This window comes from Lonchura striata, chromosome 3 (genome assembly GCF_046129695.1).
Source record: "Lonchura striata isolate bLonStr1 chromosome 3, bLonStr1.mat, whole genome shotgun sequence".
Lineage (NCBI taxonomy): Eukaryota > Metazoa > Chordata > Aves > Passeriformes > Estrildidae > Lonchura > Lonchura striata.
This window is the reverse complement of record NC_134605.1, coordinates 38,767,610-38,786,614: the sequence shown is the minus strand read 5'-3', so window position 1 is coordinate 38,786,614 and position 19,005 is coordinate 38,767,610. Positions and strand designations below refer to the sequence as shown.

The following is a 19,005-nucleotide window of genomic DNA, read 5'->3' as shown; positions in this document are numbered from 1 at the left end:
ATCTGCTCTGATATTCCTTGGACCTCCAAGGCATGAGGTTTTAAATCCACCTCTGATTCTCTTCATGATGTGTATTCTGCTCAGACTTGGAAGTATTCTACCTCCCCAAAAAGGTTTCCCATGCTATTTCATGGGAATTTGATTAACCAAATGCCAAGATTGTATCAAGTTAAGGGATATGAAAGCAATATGGGCTGCATTGAATGTGTTTAATTCTGCTATTCATTTCCAAAGGCTAAGGAGTTATAATTTATTCCTAATATTGTGACATAATGTCATCTAAACAGATCAAACAGATGAATGAGAGCAGCATATTTTAAGGAGTAGAGGTGCTCAACAGATCAAGTTTTGTTTTATAGCGAGAATCTGGTAAGAGTTGTTAATGTCAGTTCAGACAAATTATGGAAAATTGAACATGATATGATGGTCCTTCCAGCATTCCCAGGTTAGACAATTCCTTCCCTGTGTCTGTTTAATGCAAGCCAGCCCACCACTGTCCAATAAATAGATGTGGTCTTCTCTTCCTTCTCCCTAGGTGATGTTTACAGAAGAGGATGTCAAGTTCTACTTAGCTGAGCTGGCCTTGGCATTAGACCACCTCCATGGTCTTGGGATTATTTACAGGGATCTAAAACCAGAAAAGTAAGTTAACAGGGAAAAGAGAACTAAAACATAAATACATGAACTTTTAGGTTTCTTCTGCTCCCTGTCACACTACTAAATGTGAAGGTGCCAGGGGCTCTGCCTTCTTTCTTGTGAGACTCTACATGAGACCATCACTAACAGCAGAAGGGTTTTCCTATCATACCATCGTAGCATGAGGCCAAATGTTTTGACTGTGCTCCAGTATGATGGGACCTCTGTGTGCCTGGCCTTCAGTTTTGTGAATTATTTCAGTAAAAAATTCAGATCCCTGTGCCTTTAAACTTCAGTGGCACCATTCTCTGTTTGCAGCATTTAATCTGGCCTTCGCCCGATGCAGTGGAAACCACTCAGAGCAACTCCACTTCCAGCTCATACTGAATATGGCATGGCACCGTTCAGTTTTACTGGAGCCATTTCTTAAAGTAAATGAGCATGTCTGAGAACTTGTGTGCCTGTTAACTTATGAGACACATGATAATCAGGTCTTTTAAAACACTTGTATTAACTGTGTAACATATTTTCCAAAGTATTTGTTCTCATATGTGCAGCTATTTTTTGTTCGTAATGTAGTCCTAATTTTCCTTTCTCTTTTTTATTTGCAATACATCAGCAGAGCAAATGACACCCTCAATGCTATCACCAGGAGTGACATATACTGTTTTTATTCTATGCCCTTTGCTTGGTGCTGTGCTGGATTCTGCTGTGACAACTCAAATAAGGCTGCAACATTCCAAAGTTCCTTTTTAATGTAATGGTCACCAGCATTTATAAAAGATAACCACTGAGGGCAGTCTTTTTGACAATTGCTTACACTTTCAAAGCATAATTTTCCTTCTGTGGCATCAAACTGAAAAATATGCAGGTCTTTCTTTAAAATGAAGTGTTATCGCTTTCACTCTCACGGACAGAATATGAGACCAAAAGTGATGGAAGATGTACTTTGTAGGTGAGAAGCTGAAGGAGAGGAAACTGTTTATCTCCATTGCATTTCTAGGTGATTTAAATTTTAAATTCAGTTTTATGTTTTGGTTATAGCAGTAGTAGTACTATTTGAATTCAACAGATGTACATAGCAAGAGCTCTCAGTCTTTTGGGCTAGCAGACATTTTGTAGTTGACCAAATTTTCTAACCTTGCCCATTTATGCAACCAAAACTGGAAACCAGAGTCTTTGTCAAATATGGGAAATCATCCTACAATTAAAAACTGGAGGGAGAAAAGTACCAGTCTGTTCCTGATATGAAATGCAGGTAGGCAGTGGCGACACCCCAGCTGCCACAGCCACAGGCTCTTGCATCATCTGCCATCAGCTCCTTGGTTTCAATTTCATTCTGAATTGCTGTTTTATCCATTCAGCATCAACAAATATGTACACAATAGAATAACTCAAATTCTAGGTTTTCTGTTTTAAACTTTGATTCCAGTGAGCATTCGTGTGGCTCATGCATGACTTTTCTCTTTGATATATTAGATGAGGCTGAGTTTTGAGATAACACATGAGATACGAATCTGCTGTAAGAAAGCATCCAAATATGAGCTTGTATATTCAGCTATGTCACAATGCCATTACATTTTTAGGCATATGCTGTAATTTTTTGCTTTAGAAGAAGTTAGAAACCAAGGAGAAAATTTGGTGTATGTCAAAACTGTTAATTGTATTTGAGATACTGAGACCTGGATTCTTCTGAGTTCTCAAAAGGAAATGTGACTTAGCATCTCAAAAAACATCTCTCAATGACTCCAGTTGCAAGTGAGAGCACTTTATATTACTACAGACCAAGCTGAAGTGCTTCCAATCAGGGATCAGTGAATCAAGAAATTGGAGCTCATGTAAGGAAGGAAGGTGTCACTGATTTGTCATTGTCACATAGAAGCATGTTGAAAAGATACAGATGGAATCCAGTTTTTTCTATATTTTTGTCTGAGCTGAGAGCAGCCATCCCCTTCACTGTACTGTTCTGCTAAAATCCCTCCCTGAATGTTACCAGTCTGCCAACTGAGACAAGATTTCTCTAGAAGAAAAGATAAAGTATCATCACGTAACTAAAGACCTATACAGAGAGATCACTGTGTAAAGTTAAGGTGGCAGACCTCACTCTTGCATTTTCTAGCTTTTGTATATATGGTTTATGGTCTTTGATACACAGTTAAATGGATTAACTGTAATACAGTTTAATTTGGATGCAATTGATGTAGTATAAAATTAGCTTACATGAATATAACTGTTGTATAGGAAGGACCCAGAAGTCCATACCTGGAGATAAAGCAAGCCTTCTGACTGAAAACTATATCCTCTAAAAATAGCTCTGTAAGTGCAAAGCCTGTGTGTAGTCACACCTAGGAGAGCAGAGCATGACAGCCTATGATTTCTCTGGAACTTTAGGTTTGCATTAAAGAAATACAGCAGAATAAAATAACTACTCACAGGGGGGAAAAAAAATGCTACATTTTTGAGTTACATCTGGGAAAGAATATATTTCTAAATAAGATGATAAAAGAAAATTAGAACCATCTCAGGATGTTCTCATCCTCCTCTTGCCCCCTGGCAGGATCAAGACCCTAACAGGTGTGTTGCTAACCTAGGCTTAAAACAGCTGGTGAAGACTGTGCTCTACACAGGAGCACTCTTGGCAGTGCTCCAGCAGTTGCTCATCTGAAATGTTGCTCTTAATACCTAGTTAGAAATTTCTTTGCTGCCACTGCAGGCCAATGCTCCTTGGCCTGTCCTCCTAGAAGCACCAACCTGCTTGTTCTGCTCTCAGCAGCAGCCTCGGTGGGTTGTGAGAACATCCTTTTCCTTAGACCCTCTTCTGTGCCCTAAACAATCCAGGTACTGAACTCCACTAGTCAGTTTTCACAGGGCTCCAGTCATTCTCATTACTCCCCTTTGGTTTCCCTTGATTCCTCTCTCTTTTGAAGTGCAACGTGCAGAATCACACACACATCTGCAGCAGAGGCATTACCAGCATGATTGCAGCATGAGGTTTGCTCTGTCAGATTTGCAGAACTGGAGATATATTAATTAATTTATAATTTCCCAATTCTTCCTCTCTCCCCGTTATTAAAGATAGGCACTGCATTGGACCTTTCATTGTTCAATGCTTTTGTTGTTCTTCAGAAGCTCCCAAAAGTAGCTGCTGATAGGTTTGAGTTTGCTTATTCACTCTGTAAGTATGCTAAAAAATCTCATTGGAATTGTTTATGTTAAAAGAAAAAACAAAAAGGAAAACAACCACTTGAACTTGGAAGAACCCTCAGTACATTAAAATTTAAGGTTCGGCTTTTGTTTTTTTTAAGATTCCATGTTAACAATTCAAAGCTATGAGTTAATTTGAAGTGCAGCTGGGAGTTGTTCTCAAGTCAGCTGTACTTACTTCAAAAAGACAAGTAATTGAGCTTTCTGGTTAAAGTCTTGTTTAGAACATGGGGATACTTGTCTTGAATTGATACAGACAAATTCTTCTCCTTGAGTTGTCTTGATGATTTCAGTGGCATCACTTGTGGGACAAGATATTGTTCAGTCACACTGGAAGCCACTGAGTTACTTAAATGGTGAGGCATGTTTTTACTTAAGAACTGCACAATCAAGCTATAAAAATATGGTATATATGCCCTGGGATATATGGTAAATATACCAAAACAGAAAAATTGGAACTTATTATAAGGTAGTATATGATGCATATTTTGTTTCTTATCCTGTGGTTTAAGGGTATGGGTGACTTAGAAATAACTCTACCATCTGAAAATGGACAGACTTTTACCATTTCTCTTTTTAGAAACCTATATGCACTTTGAGTTCTGAAACGGGCTTAGATTAACAAGGAGTGATGTACATTTTAAGGCCCTCAGTTGTCTACACAAGGGACAGCATAGACACTATATTCTAAAAAAGCCAAACACCATTTTTAATGCAGCATGTTGCCAACCATGACTACTGATTTATGAATGTAACTGCCCTGTGTAGAGAGGGGAAATCTGAGAATCAGTAAAAGACCCTTTTTACTGATTATGGTGGCAAGCTTGCATTGATGTAAGCAGTCATTTTTTGACTTCATGGTGTCAACAAAGCTACATCAGAGAGGAATTTGTGTTCAACAGAGTGAGATAACGTGGGGTCGTGAGATAGTATGGGGTCATGTGAACACTGAAATGTCACAAAACACAGTTTGTGAGAATCTTCATCTCTTTAGCAGGTATTTGACTACTTTATCTAGTACTTTCCTAACAAAATGAAATAAAACACTCTTGATAAAGTCTCAGATTTTATTTACCACCTGAAAATTTGGCTACAGTTTCTGATTAACATAAAGTGTGGGTTGGGTTTTCTGCAAAACAGCTCTCACTTAGAAAGAAACTCATATCATAAAAAAAAAAAAAAAACAACCCAAAACTAAACAAAACCCCCCCCCCAAAAAAAAAAAAAACAAAAAAAAAAAAAACAAAAAAAAAAAAAAAACAAAAAACAAAAAAAAAAAAAAAAACAAACAAAAAAAAAAAAAAAAAAAAAACAAAAAAAAAAAAAAAAAAAAAAAACAAACAAAAACCAACCCCAGAGTTCCAGCTTTATTAGGTTTGGCAGAATATCACATTGATTTGGGGATGTTGGATCTCAAAGTAAAGTCCAGAAGACATGACTCAAAACCAAAAATAAAGAGAGTGAGAGAAAAATGGGGGAGAATTGTTCAGGCTTTAAATTTAAGACATAATATAAAGCAATGCCAACAATTCATAACAAAAACTTTTTTCCCCTGAGATAAAGCTGCAGCAGAAAAGTTGATATGGAGTTTGCAGTCCTAGCTCTGCTATGAGATTTCTCCTGTAACTCAGACTGTGTCATTCCTCTACTACAAATGTAGCTGCCCTAGCCTCTAGCATGGAGATTTCCAGCCTTTATTTTCTCAGGGCATACTTTTAAACTGAGGTCAGTGAAAGCAGTTTGAATGTTTGTGGGATGGTCCTGATGCTAAAATGCTCAATCATAGAATAATATAATATCCCCAAGACAACCCCAAGAGTCACATCATGTGTCTGAGAGCATTGTCCAAACACTCCTTGGGCTCTGTCAGGCTGGTGCTGCGACCCTTTCTCTCAGGAGCCTGTTCCAGTGCCCAGCCACCCTCTGGGTGAAGAACCTTTTCCTAATATCCAACCTAAACCTCCCTGACACAACTTCAGTCCATTCCTATGGGTCCTGTCGCTTGTCACCATAGAGAAGAGATCAGTGCCTGCCCCTCCTCTTCCCATTTTGAGAAACCTGTAGACTGTGATAATGTCTCCCCTCAGTCTCCTCTTCTCTAAGAGACACCCTTATTTTCTGGCATTTTTTGTTCCAAGCTTATGTTTTGTTCATTTATTTATGGTGTTGGCATATTTTTCACCCAATAACTGTTACTACTGCTTTGAAGAGAAGGTTTACAATGACAGTATCCTGTAAAAGCACTCAAGCATTGGACTGAACAAATAAAATTAAAAAAACCTAGCTGAATTTTGTCATTCAGTAACCTAGATTAGCATTTTAAAGTAGTCTACTTTTTAATGATTTTTATAATTTCAAAACATTCATTTAGATGAAAGACTATTCTCAAGCCTGAATCATATTAAGAACTTTTTGTTGGTTTTCCTCTTCCATAGGATAATACAATCTTATTTCAGATTAGTTTATCCTGTAAACCATCACTAAAGTAATTGTGATTGTCACAATAGAATGTCTGCTATGGATACTGTGGGATAAAAGGGAATTGTAAGGTGACAAATATAAAAAGAGAGTACAGAGTATGATCAGATAAATTTGCTTCTACTGTCACAGGAAGTCTATTTGTCTGTTGTTGTAATTTGCATTCTTAGATGCAAGTATTTGTTCTTTTCTTCTTAATTTCACTCTCAGATAATTCAGTGCAACAGTTGCCCTTGTTTTTCCCTCACTATTAGCATATTGCTTTTATTTTACATGAAATACAATCTTTGGTTAGTGACTGTAGCATTACTTGTGCTGCCAGATGTCCGAAGGGTGCTGCCAGGGGCCACAGAGGAAGCTGCCAGCAGCTGAGGCATGGTAGAAGGGTGATTAGGGAACATGAGATGGAGGAAGGAACTGTAGATCACGTTTTAGGGGATATAGGATACACATCCATTGGAAGCCAGGATCTATTCATTTTGCTGCTCATGCAAACAGTCTGAGAAAGTTGCTGTATGTTTCTGACTCAACCTCAGGCAGTATTATCACTGTGAAAGCTCTGTTGGTGTTGCCTCTATCCTTTAATGAGGGTGAGGTGTGAGCCCTTTAATCAAGGCAAAGTGTGGGAAACACGCATCATGTACCTACTGAAGCAGCGTGGATTTTCAATAGGCAAGTATGAAATGTAAGGCCCATTAAATGTAAAATCAGTGCTTCTGGGAAAATTCCCACAACCTTTGAATTGCATAATTATTCACAGGGGCTTCCTGGGTGTGGGGCAAAATTTGGGGTGATTTTTGTGAGCTCCATTCCCCCTGTTATTTTTCCAGATCCAGGTCTGGGGAGCTCAATACATACAGGCTCACTTCCTCACTGGCAGGTGTTTTATTCTGTTCTCTTCTGAAGCACAAGTTTAGGGGTTGTAGTCACAAAAATACATTTAAATGTGTCTGGTATAGACTAGTACTTGAAAATTATGTGTTCAAGGAAACTGTGCAGAAAGAATAAAAGTAAGGTGCTTTTATTGAGAAGAGAAGGCTTTAATTATTGGACTCATGGTACTGACTTAGTTGCTGGCCTTTGATGACTTACACAACAGCTTTTTCTAAACACATGAATGACAGAAGAACATATTTTTTCAATTATGTTTCAGTTCAGATGTGACTTTTCACAAAAGTATAGCCCATTATATTTGGTTCACTTCTATCCTTTTTTCTTCCTGAAAAATTAAAGTGATTCTCTAAGAGAAGAGGAATAAAAAAATAGTTGGCACCATGCTAGATCAGTTTGAAAAGAGAAATATACTGAGTCTAACTAGGACTGAGAAAAGACCACCTTCATTACTATGTCAGTTTTTATTTACCAAAAGCATTATTTTTCAATTCAGGATTCCTTCTTGTTTCCACAAAAACTAGCACTGCTTTTTGTGAACTACAGAAATGTTGGAGTGCCTCTGTTAGGAAAAAATATGTTGGCAGGTGGCAAATGTGAGAACACTTGAATTTGGCTTCAAGGCTGAATTTTCATCTGTGCTCTGGACAGAAAAAATAAGCAGAGGCTGGGATCCATGCAGTTAGGCTGTGACTAGTCGCTGTGCTCTGTGATGACTTTTATTACTTCAGCATGAACCTTTGGACTTAATTTTAGGTCCAGTGAGTCCAAGCCTTGATTATTTTACTATTGCCTTTTCTTGTGACAACAACAGGAAATGTGTAGCTCCTTCTCCTGCTGGAAGCATATACTGCAGCTGTTGGCTTTGAACACCCTATTCTTTCTGAGCTCTGTTTGCATGCCCACCTTGACCATTCTATGGAGCACAGAGGAGGCTCCTCATGGAAATGCCTCAGGCTGTGCATGCATCAGACATGAGATTAAACATCTTCTATCCACGTTTTTTAACTGCAGTTTATGCCTGGCTAATGAATGAATGTTTCTTTTTTGCTTTATAGCATTCTTCTTGATGAAGAGGGTCACATTAAGATAACAGGTATGTGAGAAACTGAAAACTTCATGCCTATAAGCGGATTTTTTTTCTGCAGTATATTGCATGCATCCTGGTCTTTGGTTGGAAAGAGTTTGCTTACAATAACTAGAAGCCAGAAGAGCTGGAGTGTTGAGCTTCTCTGTCAATTTGTCAACCCCCATGCTGCACAGCACATGGAGAACATACAGCATTTTCTTGGTAAAATTGTGCTCTTGACTGATGTGAAGCAGGCGAGTTTGGCTGCTTGCCATTGTGGCTGGAAGGATGCTTCCAATATGACTATTTAATCCAGGCAGAGGATGGCTGGAAAAACATCCCTTTCCCACTCTAGAGGCACTGTCTATCCAACCTTTTCACTGGTGTAATCTGGGATTATTATTCCTAATACTTTGGAATACAGCTGCACAAGAATCCTCACTAACGTTGCCTTTACCCAACCTGAATTGTATATACCTGCTTATTTAAACTCCCTTCTGCTTTGAGCCAGAACCTCATTCTGCGCAGGGAAAATGATATGCCTATTTTCAGGGTGTATTAAGAAGTGCCAGGCACTCCACATAGGCCTGGCTCCAGCACACACAGGTCTATGGCCTCTTTCTGCATGGGGACAGAAGGGCACTTCACCAGCTGGTTGGCATGTTTTGTTCAAACAATTTAAGCGAGTAAAAGCATAAATGATAATTTTTAGAGACCTGACAAGTCCTGTTCTGCTTCGATTTATGTAGATTTTGGTCTGAGTAAAGAAGCCATCGACCATGACAAGAGAGCGTACTCGTTCTGCGGGACAATAGAGTACATGGCCCCAGAGGTGGTCAACCGGCGAGGGCACACGCAGAGTGCCGACTGGTGGTCCTTTGGCGTGCTCATGGTAATGCAGAAATTGTGCTCAAGGGGTGGCTGCGGGAGGGATCAGACCCCACAGATAAAAATTGTAGCATCAGTGAGGTTCTTCAGAGAGGTACTGCACTCTCCTCAAGCCAGCCTGACGCACCTGGGTCCTTCGACCTCTGGGCACGCCAGAGTCGGGTCCACAGGAGCCGGATAGTGTAGAAGCAGCTTCCTCTTGACGGCAGGATGACACTCAGGCGGCTTAGTTTCCAAGAGGGTTTATTATAGGAAAAAGCAGGTTGGGGAGCGGAGGAAAGACAATCGCTCTGGAAGGGAGCTCGCACGGAGAGCCCCAGACTGAGGGTGGTGTGAGGATAATAACTGTGGCAGAGAAGGAGGGTCCGGGTAGGAAACATCCAATGAGGGAAGGGTTCAGGGGCGGAGTAGAGGATGAATGATGGGGTTACAGCCAATAGGGACAAGGGGAAGGAGTGGTTACAGGGAAGGAACCAATAGGAGTACAGAGAACGAAGAACTTTCCAGAACTGGGGGATGGCTTACATGATGATGGACAGGAACAAGGGGAAGGTATAACAAAAGATTGACAACAGGGGAGGCGGGAAACTACACACTTGTTACCTCCCATGGTAGCTCAGCGGGACTGTCTCCTAAGTCCCCTCCCACACCAGCCATTTAAAATTACATGTTCAGATGCTAACCTGTCTCCCCCGCGCTGCACCCCTCCAGCCTCTTCAGCCTGTGTGCTATTGTTGCTGAGGTGGATGAAGAAAAGATCAAGAAGTTAGTTTGTGACACTGATTTTTTTCAAAGCTGCATGAGCACTAAGTTTTTGGGAGCATTGTTTGATTAAGCATAGTGCTGTCCCTTGAGCCCAGACACCAGACACTTGCTACTCTCACAGGGATATGTTTGATAGCAGAGCTGATGCTGCTCTCTCTGGAGGTGTGCAGGTTGCAGATCTGCCCTGTGCTCAGGGCATGGCCATCCCCAGGCAGCTGTGGCTCACAGCAGAACATGGGCAGAACCAGAAATTAGCATAGCAATGTGCTCTTCCAATACTCCACCATTTCCTGTGGAATGGAGGCTATTTTTGGTGGCTATATATTACACTACATTACAAAATCCGTGGAATATGTTTAAATTTTTTTCACCTGAAGTCGACAACTGATGTCACCAGAGGAGGCATAGGAAGCAATGTGAAAAACAGTGAGAATTTGGGTTGGGGAGGACCTACATCACTGATCTAGCAGGCTGGCAGCAGTTAATCTACATTAATATTGTAATTACTGCCTGAATTATAAAATGAATGGAACATCCTTATCTCCTGTGGCCACAAATCCATTTGGGGATGCTCAGTACTTCGGAACCACGTAGATTTATTCACAAAAATCAATAGGGTATGTCTCATACATTATATCTATCCCTACTCTTTAACTTTTTTATTATATATTTATTTTTGGTAAACAGCTCAGTCTTCTCACTCTTTGTTTCCCATTAAAAGATGGTGCATATGGTGTATAGATCGTTCTTTCACCAGCAATAAACTCTTAATAAACTGGACTGCTTCCTCCCTGGGTTTTGCTAGGCTTTTTTTTTTTTTTCTTTCCATTATTCTTTTCAACTCTCCCCTAGGGATTCAGCATATTAGAATTACAAAATATAAGAATCCCTATAAAAGGAGATGAATTGAAGAAAGTAGAACCCTTTTAACTCCAAGCTAATGTATTAAGCCTTTAAGTGTTACTAGGTATCAGAGAAAAATATGTCAATCTGTTCAACCTTTTTTCCTTTTCAATTTTTATCTGACTGGAACCAAAAAACATATATTTCCACATACTAAATGTCTGGGAGGATTTTCTGATGCTGTCTTTCACTCTCTTCTTTTCTTGTTTTCCTTGTTCTGTCACATATATGTTCTATTATGGAAGCTGTTTTTGTCAGTCTGAAAAACTTAAGATAATTAAATGCTATTCAAATGATTTATTAGCATTTTTTCCTAAGCACTTTGCAATATGATGTAAATTAGATGAAGAAAATATGAAAGTGCAAGTTTTATATCTAAAATTCCTATCAAAAAAGGGAACATATTAGTCTGATAGTTATAGTATGGCCTGTATCTTCCTCATCATCAGAGCAACCAAACACTGACTTTTCTGTTCTGTGAAGAGGAATTGCTGCTTCAGCATGAGGAGTCAGCTGGTTGGCAGCTTCTTGCCAACCCACATTGACAGGGCACAGACTAGAATCAAACTGAATGATCCTTTCACATGCCTTAAATGTGGCATGTTGTGATTATTAATAGCAAAACAAACTTGTCTGAAAATTACCAAGCTCTGGTCTTATTTATTAATTGTGTTATTAATTATTTCAAGAATTATTATTCACCAACAACACTAACCGTCAACAACAGTAGAACTTCATTTACTGCCAGGTCTTTGACACAGGCCACACAACTGAAACTTACCTGCTCTGTTTGTTTGCTGCTCAGTTTATTTAAATTGCCTTATGGCAGCTTACTTATTGTATGTCAGCAGGTACAGTTACACAAATTTTTAAATTCTCCCCTTCCAGCATTCCAGAAGACAGTCCCTGCTTCTCATTACTTACGTGGTGATGACTGCTGAAACACTTCTATAATTTCTGCTGGTGAATTTATGTGAATTTATTTTATCAAGACCAGACAGTTTTCCTTTTCTGCCTTTCTGTATCTTACTTGTTGCATTGGAGGTTTTGGATAGGATATACTCTGGAAAAGCTTTGTATCAAGTGATCTTCATGTGCAAGAGTTTGACCATTGTTAAAAAATTGGGTATGAAATACCTTTTCAGCTCCACTGCAAGAGTTTTGATGCCCACACTGCCATCTCTGAAGCCCAGATAAACTGGTCTGCCTGATCTGACATCTACAAACCTCACAAAGCAGTGCTTTTGTAGTTCATCCTACCAGCTGATTTACAGGGTCACAGACCTTAGGAAAGTTGTATCTCTTTCAGTTCAGGAAAAAAACACTGTACACCTTTGAGAGTCATGTGAGCAGAGAGGGGAATATAATTACAGAAATGGTTGCAATGACTTGGTAGCAGTCCCAAACAAGAAAAAATGTGTTCATATGTGTCAGCAAGTAATTAAGTTTTCACTAGAAAAGAAAATGTCCCTTTGCTATCCAAAGTATTCAGGTCTGTACTTATTTTGTGGCATTGGAAAAATCAATGCAAAACATCAAAGTATCCATCTTCTTTTACAAAATCCCATTATTACACTTTTTTTATTCCCAGTGCAAGAGATGGTCTTCATGAACATTATTTTGAATGCTTTTGCTTGTTGCTGTGTTAAGGGTTTCAACCCTTTGTGAAAGGGTTATGTTTCACACACACAGATAATGAAAAATATTTAATGCATTTTGCAAGTATTAAACTGAGTGCTTGAGCAGTTCTCAGACATCTGGAAAATGACTGGAAGTGTTGAGAGGACAACCTGGCCATTCTGATGAGAGTGTCTCTCTCTGTGTTTTCCAAATCTGAATGGTTTCAAGTTTCTTTGTAACTCTGACTTTTATCCTATGCTCATGATACTTCAGCAGACTTGAGCTGAAGTAGTTTGCACAACCTACTTTCCTTCCATCCATTAGGGAGATTCATATGCAGTTAGCCAGGTTGAGGATTTTTTCTCACTCATTATCTTCTCCAATAACCTTCCTGGGTCACTTCTTGAATCCTGAATTTCCTCAGGAAATGTGGCACTCTTTTCCAAGGTTTTTCCACACCTATATCTTCTGGGAGGTGCTCATGCTTTGCCTACTGAAATTGGAGACTGCCCTGAAAACTAGAGAAAGGGAGCACTCCATAATATATATATATATTTTTTTTTTTACCTCAGCAGGGATTATGTGACTCCAGAGGCCCATTAAGCCCAATTCTGTGGCTCTCTAAATAGTCGGCTGAACTGGAACAAAGAATATTTGCCTTTCATGCACTTTCTTTGGTACAGAAAGGAAGTCAAGGTTAGAGGGAGGTGCAGCCTTCAGAATTCTAACAGAAGATGGCCCTCCGAAAGACCTGGGAAGTGAATCGGTGGGAAGGAGCAAACAGATGGTTTCTACAGATGGAGAAGTAGAGAAAATGAAAACTGAGTCCCCCAGCAAAACTATAGGGGCTGCTTTAATAGACAAAAATACTGCAGAGTTCATCCACCCCTAGTCCCAGCTTATTGTCAACCTGCTGTAACCATACAGCTCTGTATTAATGTGCAAGAGTGTAAGCAGCATGTTCTCACTTCTGTTTTCATTTTCAGATTTAGCAAAATTTTTGACTTTTTGAAACAATAAGCAGGAAGACAGGTCACTGTGCAGTGGAATGATAGCTTTAACAATTTCAATTTTTTTTTTCTGTCTTGTTCTTTCGTTTTGAACCTTCAGCAAATCTAGTCAAGACTGCAACTGAGAAACTAATGCTTTCTTCCAGATGCTGCTTAGCTAAGTTCATTGAAGTAAAAAGCTCTGGTACACTTAACTTACATGTTTGCCTTTCACTTTAAATATTGATGTTAACCTCATTTCTTCTGAACCTGAATTAATCTCAGTATTAGGCCTGCACAATTGGAGATGTGGTAACAAAGTGCTGGCCTTTACAGCAGCACAGTGAATGTTTCCTGCAGCCTCCAGAGCAGTCATTCCCCCTGCTCCCTCCTGCAACTTAAGTTTCTTCCAAGTTCCTTCCTTCTTGTTTCTGTCCCTTGCAGTCATGGTGAATTTGCAGGTATTCTGGGATATTGGGGTGGGTGGGAACTACAGTCCCTTCCCACACAGTCAAGGAGTTGTTTGTATCTGTATCATCTGCATCAGCACTGTCAAGCCCATTTATGCCAGTATAAAAAAGACATATCAGCCATTGTTGGTGCCACTAAATTAGATTTATTATAATAACAAAGTAATGTGAGCAAGTGTAAGTGAACATTAGGTACTTCCCATAAGCATAAATGCTCTAGAAATCACAAGGAGTGTTTGGTACAATCTGTACCATTGCTGCTGCTGCCCTGGGAAGCAATGTTCTCTGCCCTTCATTCCCAGTATATCTGAACACTTTTATAAGGACTAAGGCTTTAATAAGTCAGAATTACTTTTAAAATGGTATTTAAGCTCCAGCATCATCTAGGCAGGTTTAAAAATTCTCCCCCATTATGTTTCTTTGTAGAAAATGAGCTGCTTTTCTCCAGATCTACCAGGCAGCTCTTTTCTTGCCTCTCCCAACCCAAGCAGAATACATTTGTTTAATATTTGTTTAATACATTTGTTTTTTCCAAATCTTGTTTATATTTGGCAGCAATATAAATTTTTTAAGTGGTTTTATTTCTGTTTCTACTATGCATTTTTGTGCTTTGAGGTACTTTGTTACTAATGAAGATTAATCCTGAAATTAACTATATTCAATTAGTTATCTGGCTTCTAAACATCTCCTCTGCCCTTCTCCCAAAATTAGCATCACAGGTTCACCATTAGTTTTCTTTTGTTTTCTATATTTTTCTTCTGGTATAGCTGTATTTAATCTGGGCAGGAGGAAGGGTCAGGCTGTGGGGCAGTCTGACACAAATTTTGGTAATGGAAGAATCCTTCTTAGCACAAATGTGCTTTCTGGGACCACTGTGGTTTCTTGTGGGTTAAGGTACAAAAGCTATAGGACTTGAAGAATCCTTCCTGCCTTAGCAAGTATTTACTTATAGCAATGAGTATTAATTATTAGATTAATTAATTACAGTAATTAATTAACTTACTAAAGTAGAAGAGATTCAAAGCCTGAGTGACAGACACAAGTAACAGTTCACCCTACCCTCAATGGACATAGTTCTCCTTTGTGTCCAAGATGAATTATGTTCTTGATATCTTTATATTTAGTGATGCACAGCCTTCAGCCTCCCTTAGTCAGAGCAAGCAGCTGCCACTCCATAAAACACCATGGTGAGAGCTGTGTGAAAGACCTGGTATTGAATCCAAGTTAGGCAAGCTTCTTCAGCTTTTTCTTTCACTTCTTACAGATGTGAAATTCCTGTCAAATTTACTGAAAGCACTAATCTGTCTCCAAGGAACCATAACTGATTGATGTTTCAACACTTGACTTAGGCAAATAATTGATGATGACTGTTGAGTTTTGCTTTGAGATTTGGGTTCAGTTAAATGTGACACTTATGAGATTCATCACTGAGTACAGACAGAGGAACCAAAGCAGGAGAGAAAAGGCACGCCCAAAAGCCTTGAGAATATCAGAGAGGCATCTCTAAGTGTTGCAAATACACAAAGAGGTGGTTTGATTCAACCTAAAAAGGTGGGGCGTGGCATATCAAATCTATTTTCCTTGCTAAGAGGAACCATATCCATGCAGAATAAGGGTCCCTTTAGCTAAATACCTCTTTGCCAGCATTGGTCATAAAACCACAGGTGCTGGAGGAAGTGTCGTATGTGACATTTCTTCCCAAATGTATCAAAACTTGACAACAAATATCACCGTAAACAGTTTGTAACACATCTCTGGAATGGAACAGTCATCCAGACGTGCTGGGCCATTTTTTTTCTGAAGCACAGCTTGTTGGATCATTTATTTTCCTCTAGTTTTCAGTTGTGTTTGAAATAGAAGATGGATGTGTCAGCTATGCAGGCCATTCCAATGCACATTTGATTTACCATTTTGTTGCTACTCCACAGTTTGAGATGCTGACGGGATCATTACCCTTCCAGGGAAAAGACAGAAAGGAGACAATGGCACTCATTCTCAAGTGAGTATCAAAACTGCTTTCATTCTTCTAACTGTGAGTTAACTCTACCCTCTGGAGACTCCATAGGGCCCAAGTATTTGATGAGTAGAGAATAATGATGGGCATAATGAACTTTCCAAAGCCATGCAAGGTATGAATTTAATAAGACACACATAGCTGATGCCTGTGTTTAACTCCGAAATTGCCTTCAGACTAAACAGGTGCTGGAGTAGGAAGTGAATTACTGAGAGGACCTTACAAAATAAATTTATCATACTTTTTGTGATAATGTCAGTATCCACAAAATGTGGAAGAGTCAGATTTCTGTAGAACATCTTATATTTTGTTGTTGCCAAGTTTCAAATCTTTTCCTTTGCCATGTCCCATTCATTTAATGTTAAATGCAGACAAAAGTAATTGAAGCTTAGCTTTGCTTTCTAGTGCATTTTTTATGTAGTGGTGAATGGCCAAGAGAAAAGCTTTATTCTCTTTAAACATATGAAGTCTCGTATACATTTTTTTCATTAAGTTTGATTGTTTAAATTCCTCTTGATTGCTAAATTTATTCCAGCAAACTAAAAAAGTGAAAAAATTCTGTAGGAAAATTACCTATTTAGGTTGCAAAAATCTTATGAGATTCATTAGACCTGATCTACCTCTAGTGAAGTTAGTGGTAAAACGTTCCTTAAGACCAGCATAATAAGATCAGCTTCTCACTCTGCACTGCACTATGCTTAGGTAGCCTTTGGTCACAGATTTCACGTGTCTGCCCGTCATGACTACTACAGTTCTGCTGTTTCCACCACAGTGGGATGGAAAAAAAGCTTGAAAAATCTATTTTCTTTTCAAGTGTTGTGTTCTTTCAGAGCCAAGCTGGGAATGCCACAGTTTTTGAGCATAGAAGCCCAGAGTCTGCTGCGAGCCCTCTTCAAAAGGAACCCCTCCAACAGATTAGGTACGTGTGTGCTTGATCAGCACATTCCTTATGTGCTCCCTGCCTTGTTGGGGGATGAGTTGTACCTTTTAGCTCATCTTTTCCAGTGCTTATCCTCCTCATTAGATGGCATTTGTCATTCCTTCCCAGAGCACAGTGAACCTTCAGCATCACTAGAGGAATTAGTAAGGAGTACAGGCAAAGCATTGAAATCTAAAACATGATATTAACTTGTGTTTCATTTTTTGGTAAAGAGGGTGAATGAACTGCCAGCTTGTATGAATTATTTAAGATACCTGCTGTGTATGATAATATAGGGAACTGGAAAAAATGTGGTTTAAAATCTGTATAATTTAGCTAAAAATCTCAGGTTCCATCTCTCCCATTTTCAAATGCATTTCAGTCTTGTCTCATTCTGTTAGCTAGGAGCAGTCTTGCAGTAGACTTTATTCTTTATTAGCCAAATACATAATGTCCTTTTTACTGATGTTGATGCCTTGGAATGGCTACCTAGAACAGAGGCTATACAAAGTTAATAGAATAAAATAGATATTTATTAAAGGCCTTCAATAGATACACCTTGGGCAGTGTAAAAGCACTACAGAGGCTACAGCCAAGATGGACAATGGTCACAAGTTTTTCAGACAGCATAAGTTTGGTCTATTTGCATATCAGGGGTTAATCCTCATTTACAGGTTCAGGTAATGAACCATATTCCCCCACCTCACTCCCCACAATTCACTTTTGTTTTGTTTATACTTTTCGAGTCTGAGGCTGTGCTCTGTCCTTGGATCTCAGGCCTACAGAGATTGTCTTGTCTGACCAAAACATGAAGACGGTTAACTATACTTTCTATGGATTTTAGACCTTTGCACTAATGCAGTATAGAATTTGAAAGATATAAAAACTAAAATCTTAAGGCATCAATATGTCTTCACCCTTTGTTAATAATCTTGCTTAGATTGTAATAAACTTAATATATATACTGGATAATATATATTATGTCACTTGTACCTTTGTTTATGGGTTTTATGAAGAAATTAATTGCATTTGATGAGGTGATGGACAATGCCTATGGCATGACTGCCACTGCAGATTTTTTTGTTTCCCACAGGCATGTGGGGACAACCCAATCGAGCCCAGTGCTGGGTGGCAGTGGGGAGCCAGTCCTGCAGCATGCCACTGGCCCCTGTCCTGCCAGGGGGATCCCATATGGCCCACGGAGGGAATGCCTTCCCATTTGTTTTACCTCTTGATCTCAATGGTAGCCTTGTATTCTGATATACTGCAAACACGAGAGTAGAAAAACACATTTTCTCAGCAGGTTTCAATTGCTCTCAAGAAATTTCTTTTACACAGGGAAAAATAGAGTATTGGGATTTCTAAGTTTAATCTCGCTTCAGAGAAATGGGATGCTGCACCAAATATGAACTTTTTCCCACTCCCTAACTCTATTTCTTTCTGCTGTTTCCTCCCTGTCTTCATCTCTTGGTTTTATTCTGCTCTGTTCGTTTTGTGGCTTCTCACAAATTGCTATCCATCCAAAATGGAACTCCAGTGAAGTCACTGGGAGTTTCTGGATACCAGTCCTTAAAAAGCTGCTCACTAAAACTTAGTTTAGCCAAAACAATTTTAGCCCTCATATGTTAATAATGGGGAATTGCTAGGGGTTAAGTTTTTAAAACCTGAGGTGTATTGAAATACTGGGAAGGCTTGGAGGAAAAGAAAGAAAGAAAGAAAGACATTATTTATAATACAAATGTCCAAGGAAATAAAATCTAAAAGGGTATCAGAAAAAATGGATCTTAATATTTCAGGGATAATGGTGGAAAGCTCCTGAAGGCATTCTCTGTTTTAACTGATGGAGAATCAGCACAAAGGAAGATGGAAAGGAACCTGTTGATAACAAAAGAAGAAAAGCTTGCATAGTTGGCCTCAATACTGAAGTCAGTGGATAAAAGGACTGCTTCAGCCTTGTGGATTTTTGCTTTTTCTGGGAAAGGAATAATAACATTTAAAGAAAAGTAGACTTAGACATCCCAATTTGAAAAATCATTGGAAAATTATTGAAACATGTTAAAATAAATGAACCATATTATGGATCAAACACTTGATTTCAGCCATTGTTTCATAAATTTGCTAATATGGAAAGTGCATTTAATTCCAAAATGCCATTTTAA

At 39.0% G+C, this 19,005-nt stretch overlaps 1 protein-coding gene across 4 annotated transcripts in view; it reads left to right on the top strand.

Annotated features, from left to right (window-relative positions):
* Positions 1-19,005, top strand: part of RPS6KA2 (ribosomal protein S6 kinase A2) — a 279,656-nt gene that overhangs the window by 208,677 nt on the left and 51,974 nt on the right. For all 4 annotated transcript variants that reach the window (XM_031504319.2, XM_021544171.2, XM_021544173.2 and 1 more), the window contains 5 exons: positions 536-642; positions 8,268-8,305; positions 9,028-9,170; positions 15,842-15,912; positions 16,758-16,846. In XM_031504319.2, coding sequence (XP_031360179.1) covers positions 536-642; positions 8,268-8,305; positions 9,028-9,170; positions 15,842-15,912; positions 16,758-16,846 — 448 coding nt within the window. The remainder of the gene's footprint in view (positions 1-535; positions 643-8,267; positions 8,306-9,027; positions 9,171-15,841; positions 15,913-16,757; positions 16,847-19,005) is intronic.